We start from the raw sequence: 17,771 nt of genomic DNA, 5'->3' as shown, positions 1-17,771 counted from the left end.
AACTTTCAATAAAAGACAGCATAAAGGAAAAGACTGATGTATTTAACATTAGAAAATGAAAATCTCTTACAAATAAACTATCATAATAAAGTTAAAAAGCTATTATAGAGGGATTTGCATTGATATCCTTTCAATATAAAGAGTTATTACAAATAAACAAGTTGAAAAATGAATAAAAAGCCTGGAGAAATTAAAAGAAATTTAAAAGGCACATTCACATATGAAAAGATACTCAAGTACAGTATAATCTAATAAATATATATTAAAACAAAACTGAGGTACAAATTTCAGTCTATCAAATTGAAAAAGGAGAAAAGATAATATCATTATTGTCAGGGAGGTTGGCAGGGAGGCAGTGAGACAGACACACTCATATACTGCTAATAGGAATGTAAGCTGTTAGAACCTTGCTGGAAAGCAATTTGTCAGTATGTACCAAGAATCTAAAATTCTAAAATACTAAAAGCTTATGACCCGGTAAATACACTTCTAGGAATATAGTCTATGAAAATAATCAGAGCTGTAGAAAACTATTTCTGTTGAAGGATATTTTTAAAAAACATTATAACAATGAAAATATCTTATCAATATATATGTCCAGTGATAAATGAATAATGTAATAAATGTGGTACATCCATATAATAGACTATTATGGGTTCATTAAAAACTCAAAAGTTCTGTAGCCATCCAGTTCCCTTCCCTACAGGCAATGATGCTATCTACCTTTTTTTTTTGTAAATAGCATCATTGCCTGTAGGGAACAGAATGAGGTGGCTACAGAACTTTTCACTGTCTATCCTCTAATACTCTCTGAATTTTAAATTTAATAAATTAGTTCAATATTTTTTTAAACGTAAGCCTACTTAACTCACAAGAGGCCTGATGTACTGTACCTACGGCCACACCTATCCTTACCTCCACATCTTCATTTTCAGGAAATAGAGTATCCCTCCTCCCATTCAAGAACAAACCCTCACCTGCGCCCTGAAGGCCATCCTTTCCTTTGCCATCTCTTCCTTCCTCCTTCAAAGGAAAAATAAGTAGTCTACACTTGGCATCTAAGTTTTTAACATCTCATTCATTCTAAAACTCACTAGAATATGGCTTTTGCCCCCTACTACACTACTGAAACTGTTCTCCATAAAGAGACCAATATCTTTCAACTATGTTCAATATTTTCCAGCCTTTATCTAATCATATTTTCTGCTGACTTTGAAGTTCTTTATTACGTATATCTTGAGATTCTATTCTGGTCCTTACAACCCAAGACTGGAGCCTAGCAACTTGCCATCCAGTACACGACTATCCCCAGGGACCAAGACATCTGAGTTTCCATCACTATTAGGATTGCTGTTGCTCATCATTCTCCAGCAACTAAATCAAAGACACAAGCCATAAGTTGGCACCTAAGTGTGTGCTGATCATATATTCTAGTTACCATGAGACAGTCCGTGTTGATACTGGTGTAATTATTAACAGTGCCCCCTTGCACTCAAGTCTGGATGATAAATTATATCATCACCTTACTACCTAAGGGAATCCAACAGTCAGAAAATGAAAGAATAAAATCATGCAAACAGGCAGCTCCCCAGTAAAATAGACCTGCTCTGGAGGAGAAAAAAAAATAAAACTCATTACTTAAAATAAAACATGTGCAGTTAAGAAAATTCAATTACAAATATTGAAAAGACTTCCAGGACTAAAAAATGTATATTTCAATTTAAAATTCAGTTAAATTGAAGAAGACAAGTTCAGATAAATTGAAGGAAAAGCTGATCACTTGTCTAGACAAAAAATTAGAGGCCTAGAAGAGTATAGGAAATCTTTCAAAAACAGAAGAAAAGTACAAAAAGGACTTAGAAAACAAATGTATCCAGAATACCTAATCCATGAATAAAAGAAATTTTAGGAGGAACCAAAAACACATGCATGACGGGCAATAATTAAGCAAATAATAGAGGAAAAATTTCCCCTAATTAAAGAACAATAAAGTTTGGCTCACTGAGTTCCAAGCAGGATTAATGTTTTATTCCATTAGAAATACAAATCACATACAGTAACCCACCTAAATCCTAAATGCACAGCTTTACGAATTTTCACATATGTAACACCTGTGTAAGCAACACCCAGGGGGAGATATAGAATGTTACCATCACTCAAGAGAATCCTTCATGGCCCTTTCAGAATCCGAATCCACCTCTACGCAGAGCTGATTGTTAATATGATTTCTAAACCCATCCATTAGTTTTGTCAGTACTTGAACTTTAAATTAATGGAATCGCAGTATGTACTCTTTTGGTCTGGCTTCTCTGATTCAACATTATGTTTCTGATGCATCCATATTAACGTATTAGTAGTTTGCTCTCTTTATTGCTCTGTGAAATTCCACTGTATGAGTATACCATAAGTTATTTCTCCATTCTCTTCTTGATGAATATGCAGGTTGCTTCCAGTTTTTGCCCTTATAAACAAAGCTTCTACGAACATTCTTAAACAGACCTTTTGGTGGACATCAGCACTCATTTCTCTTGAGTGTATAGCTAGGAGTTAAAGTGCTGGGTTATAGTACAGGTGTATGTCAAGCTCTGGTAGATACTGGCAAACAGTTTTGCACAGTGATTGAAAAAATTTAAACTCACACCAGCAATATATAAGGGTTCCAGGGGCCCCACATCCTTGCCCAAAATTAGAATTTTCAGTCTTTAATAATTTCAGCCAGAAAACAGAAGAAAACATTCTCACCTCATTTAATGAGCCGTCATAGCCCTGATGTCAGCCAAAGACATTACAAGAAAACTACATAGTAATATCCCTTATAGATGTACAAAACTTCAGCAAATCAAACCCAGCAACAGATAAAAATGTTAATATATTATGATCAAATAAGGTTTGTCCCAGGAATGCAAGGTAGATTTCACATTTAAAAGTCATTCATGGTAATGCACTATATGAAGAGAATAACAAAGAAGAACTATATGATTAACCCAATAGATATCAAAAAGCATTTGATAAAATTCAAATCTTATCCATGATGAAAGGTAAATAAAAAACACTCAAAACTAAGAATAGAGGAAAACTTCTTTAAATTGACACAGGGCTTCTGCAAAAATTCTACAGTAAACATCATACTAACAGTGAAACACTGAATGCTTTCCACATCAGATCAAGGAAATGGCAAGAATATCTGCTCTTACCTCTTCTATTCAACATTGCACTGAAGGTTCTAGCCAGTGTATTAGGTAAGAAGATGAAATAAAATGCACAGAGATCAAAAAGGAAGAAGTAAAATTCTGTTTGCAGAGGACATTATTTGTCAAACTCATTGAACTATGCAGTTAAAATAGATGTTTTATCATAAACTATGCTTCAACAAAGCCGATTTTAACAAAGTAAACTCCTCACAGCAAAAACTCCAAGCTCAGGGGGCTGGCCCCGTGGCCGAGTGGTTAAGTTCGCGTGCTCCGCTGCAGGCGGCCCAGTGTTTTGTTGGTTCGAATCCTGGGCGCGGACATGGCACTGCTCATCAGACCACGCTGAGGCAGCGTCCCACATGCCACAACTAGAAGAACCCACAACGAAGAATACACAACTATGTACCGGGGGGGGCTTTGGGGAGAAAAAGGAAAAAATTAAATCTTTAAAAAAAAAAAAAAAACTCCAAGCTCAGGACCAGTGAGTTTTGTGGTTTCACTGGTCAATTCCTTCAAATATTTAAGGAAGACATAACGTTGCTAAGAGAAAGATAGAAAGACCTAAATAAATGGTGATATATACCAAATTCAAAAATTGGACAATACAATATCATTAAGATGTCTATTTTGCCCAAATTTGGCCAATGTAATCACAATCAAAATCCTAGCAGACCTTTTGAAAGGAACCAACAAGCTGATTCTAAAACTTACATGGAATTGCAAAGGTAATAGAATAGCCAAAACAATCTTCAAATAAAAGAACAAAATGGGAGAACACACACTATCTGATTTCAATACTTACTTTAAGACTACAATAATCAAGACAGTGTGCTACTGGCATAGGATCCACAAATTAAAAAAAAAAAAAAAACAGAACAGAATAGAGAGCCCAGGAAGAAACCCACACATACACAATTTTTTGATATTTGACAAAAGGACTATGGCAACGCAGAGAGGTTAAACATACAGTTGTGGGATCCAGAAATTCCACACCTAAGTATACACCCAAGAGAATGGAAAACATATGCGTATACTGAAACTTGTACAAAAATGTTCACAGAAGCATTATTCATAATAGCTAGAGAGTGTAAACAACTTACATGTCCATTAACTGCTGGACAAACAAAATGTGGTATGCCCATACAATGCAATATTATTGTGTCATAAAAAAGAATCAAGTACTGATACATGTTAAAACATGGGTTAACTTTGAAAACATTATGCTAAATAGAAGAAGCCAGACACAAAGGTCAGATATTGTAGGACTCTATTTATATGAAATGTCCAGAATAGACGAATTCATAGAGACAAAAAGTAGATTAATGGTTTCCAGGGGTACAGAGTCCTTTTGGGGGTGATGAAAATGTTCTGCAATTAGATAGTAGTAATGGTTGCACAACCATGTGAATATATTAAAATCCATTGAATTGTACAGTTTAAAATGGTGAATCATGGTATGCAAACTATATCTCAATTTTAAAAAATTAATTTGAGATGGATCATAGTCTTAAATATAAAAGCTAAATCTATAATGCTTCTAGAAAAAAATGGATGTATATTTTCACAACTTTGAAGTAAAGATTACTTAACGAGAATATAAAAGGCCATAAAGCATCAAAGGAAAACAATGTTAAATTGGACGTTATTGAAAATTATAAACATCTATTCTTCAAAGTACAGTTAAGAAAATAAACTCTCACAGGGTGGGTGAAAATATTCTCAATACATACAAATGACAAAAGAACTCCAACAAATCAATAACAAAAAGACACACAACTTAACGTTAAAAAGTTGGGAAAAGATTTTGAACACACACTTCCCAAAGGAAAACATAATGGCCAGTAAGTACATGAAAAAGTGTTCAAAGGCATTAGTCATCAGGGAAATGCAATTTAAAACCACAATGAGATACTACTTCATACCCACTAGGATGGCTAAAACTAAAAAGACTAACAGTATGAAACGCTGACCTGGATGTGGAGCAAATAGAGTTATCCTACCTTGCTGGTGGGAGCATAAAATCGTACAAACCAGTTTTTAAAAGTTTGGCAGTTTCGTACAAAGTTAAACACACACCTAGAGGAACTTCCACAGCCAAGTGGTTAGCAAAGAGAAGTATAAACATTTATTTCAAAGAACAATTTTAAAAGGTTGTTCATAGGAGTTTTATTCTTATTAGCCAAATGTCCATCAATAGGTGAATGGATAAATAACTCACAGTATATTAAATACACAGGAATACTACTCAGTAATCAAAATGAGCAAACTACTTATACATGCAACATGGATAAATCTCACGGACATGAAGCTGAGCAAAAGAAATCAAGTGGAAATGGGAGAAAGTGTTTTATTGACAATTGCATGCATATAAACATTAGGAATAAACTCAATATAAGAAGTACAGAAACTAGATTAAAAAACTATAAAATATTGGGGCTGGCCCCATGGCCAAGTGGTTGAGTTTGCACGCTCTGCTTCACGGCCCAGGGCTACGCTGCTTCGAATCCTGGGTGCGGACACGGCACTGCTCGTCAGGCCATGCTGAGGCGGCATCCCACATGCCACACTAGAAGGACCCACAACTGAAAATACACAACTATGTACCGTACCGGGGGTGCTTTGGAAGAAAAAGGAAAACTAAAATCTTTAAAAAAAAAACTACAAAATTTTTATTAAAGGGCATAAAATTCAATCTGAAAATATAGAAAGACATACCATTTTCTTGGATAGGTAGATAACAATATAAAAATGTAAATTCTCTCAAAGATAATATATAAATATAATACCTAGTAGAACTCCAATAGATTTGTGGTTTTAATAAAATAAAATAATATTGGGGCCAGCCCAGGGGCACTGTGGTTAAGTTTGTACCCTCCACTTTGGTAGCCCAGAGTTTGTGGGTTTGGATCCCAGACATGGACCTACGCGCCACACTCATCAAGCCATGCTACGGCAGCGTCCCACACACACAATAAAGGAAGATTGGCACAGATGTTAGCTCAGGGCTAACCTTCCTCACCAAATAAATAAATAAATAAATAAAAATAATATTAAAATCCATATAAGAACATACATATCTAAGAATATCCAGGAAAATCATGAAGGAGAATGGTGAGGTGGAATTTGATTTATTAGATACTAAACTGCAACTAAACAATATGATATTGGCACAGAAATAAGCAACTAGATCAGTGGAGCAAAGTGCCCAGAAACTGATTCCAGTCTTTATGATAATTTATGACAAAGGTGATATTTTAATACAATGGGAAAAAGACACTTTACTCAGTGTATGCACTGGCACGTATATTGGGCACTCTACTTGGAACAAAATGGAGTTTGTTCTCTTTCTCACACTACGTATAAAAATAAATTCTAAATGGACTAACAATTTAGATATAAAAATAAAACAATAAAAGTGGTGCAAAAAAATCTAAGAAATCACATGTATAATCTAGATGTACAGGGAACCTTGTCAACCAAGACAAGAAGAACAGACGCTAGAAAAGAAAAGCCCAACATATTTGATGATTTAAAAATTTAATTATTTTTAATAGGTACAGAGTTTCGTTGGGATGATGAAAAACTTCTGGAAATATAAGGTGATGATGGCTGTACAACAATGTGAATGCACTGAATGTGAGTGTACTGAATGTGAGTGCACTGAATGTGAGTGTACTGAATGTGAGTGTACTGAATGTGAATGCACTGAATGTGAGTGTACTGAATGTGAGTGTACTGAATGTGAGTGCACTGAATGTGAGTGTACTGAATGTGAATGCACTGAATGTGAATGCACTGAATGTGAGTGTACTGAATGTGAATGCACTGAATGTGAATGCACTGAATGTGAGTGTACTGAATGTGAGTGTACTGAATGTGAGTGCACTGAATGTGAGTGTACTGAATGTGAATGCACTGAATGTGAGTGTACTGAATGTGAGTGTACTGAATGTGAGTGCACTGAATGTGTGTGTACTGAATGTGAATGCACTGAATGTGAATGCACTGAATGTGAGTGCACTGAATGTGAGTGCACTGAATGTGTGTGTACTGAATGTGAGTGCACTGAATGTGAGTGCACTGAATGTGAGTGCACTGAATGTGTGTGTACTGAATGTGAATGCACTGAATGTGAATGCACTGAATGTGAGTGTACTGAATGTGAATGCACTGAATGTGAATGCACTGAATGTGAGTGCACTGAATGTGAATGCACTGAATGTGAGTGTACTGAATGTGAGTGCACTGAATGTGTGTGTACTGAATGTGAATGCACTGAATGTGAATGCACTGAATGTGAGTGTACTGAATGTGAATGCACTGAATGTGAATGCACTGAATGTGAGTGCACTGAATGTGAGTGCACTGAATGTGAGTGCACTGAATGTGAATGCACTGAATGTGAATGCACTGAATGTGAGTGTACTGAATGTGAGTGCACTGAATGTGAGTGTACTGAATGTGAATGCACTGAATGTGAATGCACTGAATGTGAATGCACTGAATGTGAGTGTACTGAATGTGAGTGTACTGAATGCTTCTGGACCGTATGCTTAAAAATGATAAATTTCATGGTATGTATATATTAACACAATGAAGAAAATAAGATTTTGTATGGCAAAATATATCTTAACCAAATTTAACAAATTGATCTACTAGGTTAATACACATATACCTACATACATATATAGTTTAAACACTTACGAGACTAAAAGGCCTAATATCTATAATTTTTTAAATGATCAAAGAACTTCAAAACACATTAACAAGAGAAGATTTTGGAATGGCCAATAAGCACATGAAAAGATGCTCAATGTCATTAGTCATCAGAGAAATGCAAACTAAAACTATAATCAGATACCACTTCAAACCCACTAGAATGGCTAAAATTAAAATAACCGACAATATGAAGTCTTGGCCAGTATGTAGATATTCCCTTAAAAATAATAAAACGAGAGGCATGGATAGAGGGAGAGAAAGCATATAGAAAAACAAGCAATTCACAGCAGAACAAATGCAAATGTTTGGTAAACGTTTGAGAACATGCTCACTAACAGTTAAAGAAATGCAAATTAAAGTAACAATAAGTAGTGCCATCCATTGCTACTGGAAATGGAAATTACAATTTCATTTTTGATATGCATGTCCTTGAGCCAGACATCCTACTCCTAGGAATTTATCTCACAGAAGTAAAAGCATCAGTATATGAAAAGTATGTATAAAACATTATCCCTATTCATATATCAGAAAATTACCAAAAGAAGAAAACTCTGTGTGTGTATGAAATAGGAATGGATGGGCTTAGGATCACCATCCTTTTCACTCTTTCTGGGTGGTCTGATCTGTTTTCAAGGTTACAACTAACATGCTGACGGTTTCCAAATCTTTATGTTGAGGCCAGACCACTCTCCTGAGCTTCAGAGTGCTTGCTGCACAGTTCCCCCTGAATGTTCCCAAGGTAGGGCTAGGCACATAATTTATGGGGTCCGGTGAAAAATGAAAATGCAAACCCCTTGTGGAAAAAGTGCCATTAGACGTATTAACATATAAAGTTTTTTTCCTGTAAAAGTATTTCATTATTTATAAAATTTAACAGGGGTAATAGTGATATATGGGTGTGTTAATTTCCCAATACTGCTGTAACAACTTACCACAAAGGTAGTAGCTCAAAGCAACACAAGTGTATTATCTCCCAGTCCTGGAGGTCCCAAGTCCTATATTCAACATGTCAGCAGGGCTGCATTCCTTCTGCAGGCTCTAGGCAAGAATTCATTTCTTTGCCTTTTCAACTACTAGAGGCATTCTTTGGTTTCTGGCCCCTTCCTCCATTTTCAAAGCCAGCAGTAGGGGCCAGACCGGTGGCGCAGCGGTTAAGCGCGCACCTTCTGCTTCCGCAGCCAGGCTCGTTGTTTTAGATCCTGAGTGCGGACACAGCACTGCTTGGCAAGCCATGCTGTGGCAGGCGTACCACATAGAAAGCGGAGGAAGATGGGCACGGATGTTAGCTCAGGGCCAGTCTTCCTCAGCAAAAAGAGGAGGATTGGCGGCAGATGTTAGCTCAGAGCTAATCTTCCTCAAAAAAAAAAAAAAAGCCAGCAGCATCGCATCTCCAAACCTCTCTCACTCTCCCTGCCCTCTCCTTCATGTCTCTCCTCTCTGCTTCTCTCATCACATCTTCTCTGACTTTCCCTCCTCTTTCTTTCCCTTTTAAGAACACTTGTGATTACACTGGTCCCACCTGGATAATCCAGGTGACTTTCCCCATCTCAAGACCCTTAATTTAATCACAACTACAAAGTCTTTTTGACCGTGTAAGGTAACATATTCAGCGGTTCTGGGGATTAGGACTTGGACATCCCTGGTGTGTGTGTTGAACGGGGAACACTATTCTGTCTATCGCAACGATTAAGAACAAATTTACAAACTGCAAAAAATATTTTTGGCATCATAATATTATATAACACAACAAATACTAATACTTTATTAATGTGGTATCTTGATTACAAGATTTTTCTGGCTCAGTTCTCTACAAAGTTATTTATTAGGTCATCAAACTTTATATTTTTAGCAACTTCATTTTCAATCAACATAACTGAAAGCACCATCAGTCTTTCTTGGCAAACGAAAGATGGCAAATAATTTTTGATAATTTCAAATTTAGAGAAGGCTCTTCCTGCTGATGCAACGGTTACCGGAGCTGATGAGAGTATTTCATGGCCTGCGGCAGTGTTGGGATTCATATACAAATTCTAGTACAACTAGAGTTGATGATTCTCATTAAACAATTTTTTTCAAAAGGTTTAACTCATCATACAAATCAGTTTCGTGTAATTCTGAATTTAATTTTAAATGTACATTAGACAATCGTATTGTAATTTCTCTTTTGACAGTTTTGGAACTTCTGGGGGTTGTACAATAAACTGAAGGTAGCTTCATGATTTGTACATAATTCAAAACACCTGTTCATGCATTCTATCGCTGTATATTCAATTACAAGGAAATTAATTTAAAAAGAGTCTTCCTCCTTAGTAATTGGTTCATCCAAAGCTTCATATGAAAATAGTTTTATTTTCTGTTGAATAGGATGATCTTTAAATGTAATTTATATTGCTAAACCTTTAGGTATTTAAGCAGTTTTCAAAACCAGAAATTCCAAACTCTTTGAAAAATTCTAACTCCTTTATATATGCATTATTACAATTCCATGTGTACGCTTTTATTGTGTAACAATTTACTGCCAAAGTTTAATGCCTGGGTGTGAGCAGCTCTCATCCCAGCACTCAGGCTGCAGAGTTAATATTGATGTAAATCCCATAGGGACTGCTTGAAGGACTGACCACGGGCAAGCCCGTCTCGCACTGCGAGCCTCAGTGCTTCCCCAGTGGGGAGGCCCTGCTCTCTCCTGCCCCTACAGCTCCTGCTACCAGGGCTGCTGCTTCTGCTGCTGCTGTCCCCCACCATCAACAGCACCAATCCGGACGCAGGTCCTAGCCTGACTACGTTGGAGCCCTATGTGCCCTAGACGACACAAAAGGCCTATTTGTGCCACATTACCTTCCATGCCTGTGGACCTGAGCCCACAAACACACACTTCATTTACAGTCTTTGTTTACAAAACACAGATCAAAGATAACATTACTATGAATTTTAAGAGGACAACAGCAAAGCATTAAAACAAGCATGGGGTCCTTCTGGGAGTGGAGGCCCTATGCACAGGTTGCACACCCAAAAGGAGGGCCCTGGTGCCAGTTAGACCCCTTGGTATCTAACCAATCAATGAACATATATCAGGTACATGCCATAGATCTGGTGCTCACTTATGGTATCTTTTTCCAGCTTCTCCTCAATGTGCTCTAAACAAGGAGGAACTTGGGAGTAGAAACAAGTGACTGTTTCTACTACCAAAATAAGCACTCAGGTTGCTGTATGCCTTTGTAATTTTGGGGTTTTTTTTTGTTTTTTTGGTTTTTTTGAAGAAGAAGATTAGCCCTAAGCTAACATCTGCTGCCAATCCACCTCTTTTTGCTGAGGAAGCCTGACCCTGAGCTAACATCCGTGCCCATATTCCTCTACTTTATACATGGGACGCCTACCACAGCGTGGCTTGCCAAGCAGTGCCATGTCCGCACCCAGGATCTGAACCGGTGAATCTCGGGCCACGAAGAGGAATGTGTGAACTTGACCGCTGTGCCACCCGCCGGCCCCACCTTTGTAATTTTATATCTCACCAGAGCGCCCCAACCCACTGAGGTAGTGAGAGAAAGGATTATTGGCTCTAATTAATTAGTCTTCACAACAATCCACAGTGGTCTGGAAGTACTTTTAATGCTGTCTGACAGATGAAGTCAGAGGTTAAATCACTTTCCTATGTACCTCACCAGGCTGTTGGGAAGCCTGAAGTAAAAAGTGATTATGAAAAGAGTTTTGTCAACAATGAGGCAAAAAGCACATATAGGATATTACCATTCTTCTTCCTTGGGAACATCACATGGTAAGGACAGGAGAATTCAATTCAAGTTTACCTCCAACTAATCAAAATCTCACCTTTTAAGTACTAAATCTTTTGAGCTCAGGTTACCTGGCCAAATAACATAAGATCAGCATACCTTAATCCAATCTTGTTTCCATGGTGTAAATCCATTCAAGAAGTGCAATTTCCTAGTTCCAGAAAAATAAAACTATGTCGCCAGCTAAGAATATCTCAAGTAAATTAGAAATTGAGTCTGAGAGAGACGAAAGAGAAAAAATACTCTCATATGTTTATAAAGTAAATAACGTATTGCTATAAAACTATTGGGTTAAAAAGGTAAATCATAAATACAATTATGAAATTCTTAGAACTCAAGGGCAATTAAAACACCACATGTCAGAAATCTGTGGGACACCAAGAGAACTTTAAGGCTTTAAATACATTTATCAGTAAACAAAATTTTAAAATAAGCTAAGCATTTGCATCAAGAAGTTAGAAAAAGAGCAACAGAGCAAACCCAAAGAAAAATAGGAAAAAGAAAATAATACAGGTAAAGGAAGCAATCAACGAAATGGGAAAAAAAGGGAAAGTGAAGAATAAAAACCAGAAAGCTGTTTCTTTGAAAAATAGTAAGATGGGGCTGGCCCCGAGGCCAAGTGGTTAAGTTCGCACACTCTGCCTCGGCGGCCCAGGATTTCACTGGTTCGGATCCTGGGCACAGACATGGTACCACTCATCAAGCCATGCTGAGGCAGCATCCCACATAACGCAACCAGAAGGACCTACAACTAGAATATACATCTCTGTACTGGGGGGGGGAGCTTTGGGGAGAAGAAGAAAAAAACACACTAAAAAAATAGTCAGATGGACAGGCCTCAGGCAAGAATGATATTTTTTAAGGTGGAGAGAAAAAGACAGAATACACAAACCCACACACACACACACACACACACACACATAAGATCTCTATGGCAAAAAAAAAAAAAAAAACTAATGAAAGACCTAGAAAATCATCTGAATAAATAGAAAGCCATTCCAGCATCTTAGCTGGGGCAACTTAATATTATAAAATGTCAATTTACTTGAAATTGATATATAAACTCAATGAAATTCCAATCAAAATTCTAGTGGCATTCTTTGAGGAACTTGAGAAACTCACTCTCAAATTGACATAGAAAAATAAAGGTCCACAAATAGCTAAGTCAACTTTGAAAAATAACAACTAAGAAATAGAAATGTTCCACTAGATATTAATGCATACTAAAAATCTAGAGTATTATTTTTTTATGTATGGTAGCCCAATTGTGGTCTTCAAATATTATTTCCCACAAAACAAATCAGGGCTCCTCAGAGAAATGGCTGATTGTGGGTCTGAGGCAGAAAATGAACAAGATAAAACTGGAACACCTTGGCCTGCCATATAGGAAGGATGATGCCCAAAATCACTAAGTCACGCTGAACAGACCCTCCTAGGAGCCAATTTGGAGAGGCTCCCAAAGACCAAAGGTGATCAAGTTAAGCATCAATAAAAACAATAACTGCAATAGATTGAAGCACATCAAATATGTTTAAATTCATTAGTTCACTGTGATATTAAAACATAAAACAAAATTTAAAAACTAATAGGCAAAAGAAACCAGAATCAAAACAAAGAGACAACCCACAAATTGGGAGAAAATATTTGCAAATAATATATCTGACAAGGGGTTAATCTCCATAATATATAAGGAACTCACACAACTGGACAATAAAATAACAATCCTGATCAAAAAATAGGCAGAGGATATGAACAGACATTTTTCCAAAGAAGATATACAGGTCAACAAACGCATGAAAAGATGTTCGACATCACTAATCACTAGGGAAATGCAAATCAAAACTACACTAAGGGGCCAGCCTGGTGGCACAGCGGTTAAGTTCGCATATTTCACTTCTTGGCGGTTCGGGGTTCGCTGGTTCAGATGTCGGGTGTGGACATGGCACTGCTTGGCATGCCATGCTGTGGTAGGTGTCCCACATATAAAGTAGAGGAAGATGGGCACGGATGTTAGCTCAGGGCCAGGCTTCCTCAGCAAAAAGAGGAGGACTGGCGGTAGTTAGCTCAGGGCTAATCTTCCTCAAAAAAAAAAAAAAAAACTACACTAAGATACCACCTTACGCCTGTTATAATGGCTATAATCACTAAGAATAAAAATAACAAATGTTGGAGAGGGTGTGGAGAGAAGGGAACCCTCATACACTGCTGATGGGAATGCAAACCAGTGCAGCCACTATGGAAAACAGTATGGAGATTCATCAAAAAACTAAAAATAGAATTACCATACAACCCAGCTATCCCACTACTGGGTATCCACCCAAACAATTTCAAATCAACAATCCAAAGTAGCATATGCAGCCCTATGTTTATTGCAGCACTATTCACAATAGCCAAGACATGGAAACAATCCAAGTGCCCAACGACTGATGATTGGATAAAGAAGATGTGGTATTTATATATACAATGGAATACTACTCAGCCATAAAAAAAGACAAATCCATCCCATCTGCAATAACATGGAAGGAGCTAAACCAGACTGAGAAAGACAAACGCCAGATGATTTCACTCATATGTCGAATATGAACAAACACATGGACAAAGAAAACAGTTCAGTGTTTACCAGGGAAAGCGGGTAGGGCATGGGCACAGGGGGTGAAGGGGAGCATTTATGTGGTGACAGTCAAGAAATAATGTACAACTGAAATCTCACATTGATGTAAACTATTATGAACTCAATAAAAAAAAAAAACTAGCCACCTCGGAATATGCTAGTAAACCAACTTATTATTTTGAAAACATGTAACTAAAGGAAAACAATCAAGGTTTTATCCTGACTTTCCTAACTGAATTGCACCACTGAGTAACAAAATGGAAGACAGGGCGATATTTCTCTTAATAGTATATTCCAGGTAATAAACGAAGAGGAATTGAAAGAATTAAAATTTCATTATTTTGCATTCCTCAACAAAATAATGCATCTGAATATTGATCGTCACAAAAAGAAAAAGAACTAAGCAACCTGATGGAAGAACACACCTCCATTTCTGTAGTCTTCTCAAAAAAATGAAACCTGAATTTGATCAAGTCTCTAGATCCCGGTATAAACTTTTAAGAAATACAGAGAACAGAGAAACGCATTGAATAACACCATAGGGATTCATTCAGCAAAATCAAGACTGGAAAGGTTACAGGAAAAAGATCAAGTTTCTTCCTTAAATAAAACACAAGAGGAAAGAAAGAGATGGAGGGGACAATCAGTAAATTGAAATAACTTGTGAGGCACACCAATGAATCACGCTTTACTTGGATTCTGAGTCAAACAAAGTATTAAAAACTACACACTCATTTATGAACCAACTGGGAGTTTGAACCCTGACTAGATGTCTGATGATGTCAAGGAGTTATTGTTCTTTTCTTATTGTTGTGATAATGGCATTGAGATTGTTTTTGTTTTACTTCTGTATCTTATAGAGATTCATCCTGAAATATTTACAGATAAAATGACATATCGTGGACTGTCTTCAAAATAATGCAGAAGGTGTAGAGAGTGGGTGGAATATAGATTTTAAAAAACTGACATGAGTTTATAATTATGGAAGTTTGGCAATGGGTACATGGGAGTTCATTATATTAATCTGCCTAGTTTTGCTTATATTTGACATTCTCCTTAATCACAAAATGTTTAGAATAGTATGATAATTTGAACAAGGCTATACAAGTAAATCAATGGAACAAAAGAGAAAAATGAGAATCAGACCCATTATATATTAATATAAATATACATACAAATTTCATTTAGCATAAAAGTGGCATTATAAGTCAATGGGGAAATGAAGAGCTGTTTAGTAGATGTTGTGAGGAAAACTGACGCACTATACAGAGAAAAATGAGCCAGAATCCTCACATAACACCATGTACAAAGACAGAATCCAGATGGATTAAAGACCAAAATGTAAAAGGTAAAAACTATAAAATTAATGGAAGAAAAGAAGAGTATCTTTATGACTTAAAGGTGGAGAAAGACTTATTAAAAATATTTCAAATTCTGAAAATACAAGGCCAAAAATGATGTTTGAGTATATCAAAATTAAGAACTTATGTTTAATGAAAGGTATCAATAACAGTTATCAGATGGGAGACTGAGAGAAGACATTTACAATGTTGAAAACCAAAATGGACTGATAGCTAGAATATCCAATGAACTCCTACTCATGAACTTGAAAAAGACAAGAACCCAACAGATACATAGACAGATTTTCAGAAGCAAAAAAGGGTAACAAACACATAAGGGGATGCTCAGATTGGTGATAAAAAAATGCAAATTAAAACAACAGTGGTGTATCACTTTGTATCTATTGACTTGATAAAAATTAGAAAACTGGATGCTGCCAAGGGTTGACAGAAATAAAAAATATTGAAATATTTATGCATTTTCTGACAGGATCTTAATGTGTGTAGACCTGTGGTGTGCTTACAAATATTTAACAACTAGATATCCCGAAAGAAAACATACATATACTACAGCAGTCCCCCATTATCCGCAGTTTCTCTTTCTGCAGTTTCAGTCACTCTCAGTCAACCATGGCCCAAAAATATTTAATGGAAAATTCCAGAAATAAACAATTCATAAATTTTAAATTGTGTGCCCTTCTGAGTAGCGTAATGAAATCTCACACTGCCCCATTCCCTCCTGCCTGGGACATGAATCATCCCTTCATCCACGCTGTGTATGCTACTTGCTCCTTAGTCACTTAGCAGCCATCTTGGTTATCAGATCGTCTGTCTCAGTATCACAGTGCTTGTGATCAAGTTTCCCTTATTTTACTTAATAATGGTCCCAAAGCACAAGAAGAGTGATGCTGGCAATTTGGATATGCCAAAGAGACGTTGTAAAGTACTTCCTTTAAGTGAAAAGGTGAAAGTTCTTGACTTAATAAGGAAAGAAAAACAATCATATGCTGAGGTTGCTAAGATCTATGGTAACTTTTATTACAGTATATTGTTATAATTGTTCTATTTTATTATCAGTTATCGTTGTTAACCTCTTATGATGCCTACTTTATAAATTAAACATTATCATAGGTATGCATGGAGAAAACATAGCATATATATGGCTCGGTACTATCCGTGGTTCCAGGCATTCAATGGGGGTCTTGGAATGTATCCCCTGCAGACAAGGCAGAATTACTGTATACTTTTTTACTATATATATAAAGGTATATATATGGTGTAGGTTTGTGTGTATACACAATATATACTTTACTATAAACTTTATTGATATCAATGCATATAGCATCCAATTTACAAATAATAAAATATACAATACTTTTTATTATAACTTGCATGTATTCAACTGACTTTCACAGAATGCTTTGGTCGATTTTTGCCAAATTCTTGTATCTGTAGCCAGCCTGTGCTTGCAATGGAAGAAGGAGTTAGTTCTGATATGAATGTTGGTTGATATTTTAGTTTACATTAAGAAGACAAAAGTGAAACAATGAAGATGTATGTCTGTCAATGATGCAAGCAGCTTCTTTGCTGAATCAGATAATAGTTTTCAAATATTAGAAGAACACTTTCTCAAATTTTTGTGCTATTCATGATGTAATAGTTACAGATCTAATACACTTTTAAATTCAATTATATTACTAACATTTTCTTCATCACTTTCCCAAGTCTAGATAATCAACAGAACAATAAACCAGGGGTCATCAAACTTTTTCTGTGAAGGGCCAGGTAGTAAATGTTTTAGTTTTTGGGAGCCATACAATCTCTATTACAACTATTCTACTCTGCTGTTGGAGCATGAAAACAGTCATACACATTATGTAAACAAATTGGCAAAAATAGGCAATAGGTTGAGTGGCCATAGTTTGCCAACCCCTGCAATAAATCAAACCCTAACTTGTGGCATTTGCAGATTTTTGCTACTTAATGTGATGTCACTGACCATGAAGTTGGGAAGAGATATGAAGCAGTACACCACTATATAGTATTCCTACAATTCAAAGAGAATAGACAGAAATGACATTAAGAGCAAAGATAATCATACAATTTAGTAAAATAATTATGA

The 17,771-nt window shown here is 36.4% G+C and overlaps 1 protein-coding gene across 1 annotated transcript; it reads left to right on the top strand.

Annotated features, from left to right (window-relative positions):
• The first annotated feature begins 6,763 nt into the window (after nt 1-6,763).
• On the top strand, nt 6,764-10,713 carry LOC106781386 (uncharacterized). Its single transcript, XM_014729229.2, has 2 exons — nt 6,764-7,738; nt 10,606-10,713. The coding sequence occupies exons 1-2, from the start codon at nt 6,764-6,766 to the stop codon at nt 10,711-10,713; spliced, it is 1,083 nt and encodes a 360-aa protein (XP_014584715.2).
• The last annotated feature ends 7,058 nt before the right edge of the window (nt 10,714-17,771 follow it).

The sequence above is a fragment of the Equus caballus genome, chromosome X (genome assembly GCF_041296265.1).
Source record: "Equus caballus isolate H_3958 breed thoroughbred chromosome X, TB-T2T, whole genome shotgun sequence".
Lineage (NCBI taxonomy): Eukaryota > Metazoa > Chordata > Mammalia > Perissodactyla > Equidae > Equus > Equus caballus.
This window is presented reverse-complemented; position numbering and strand designations above follow the sequence as displayed.

What these genes read in the sequence shown, in the direction of transcription:
- LOC106781386 (XM_014729229.2), top strand. Translation starts at nt 6,764, where the DNA reads ATGATGAAAAACTTCTGGAAATATAAGGTGATGATGGCTGTACAACAA. An exon ending in GTACTGAATGCTTCTGGACC is followed by an intron (nt 7,739 to 10,605) that starts GTATGCTTAAAA and finishes CTGCCCCTACAG; the next exon opens with CTCCTGCTACCAGGGCTGCT.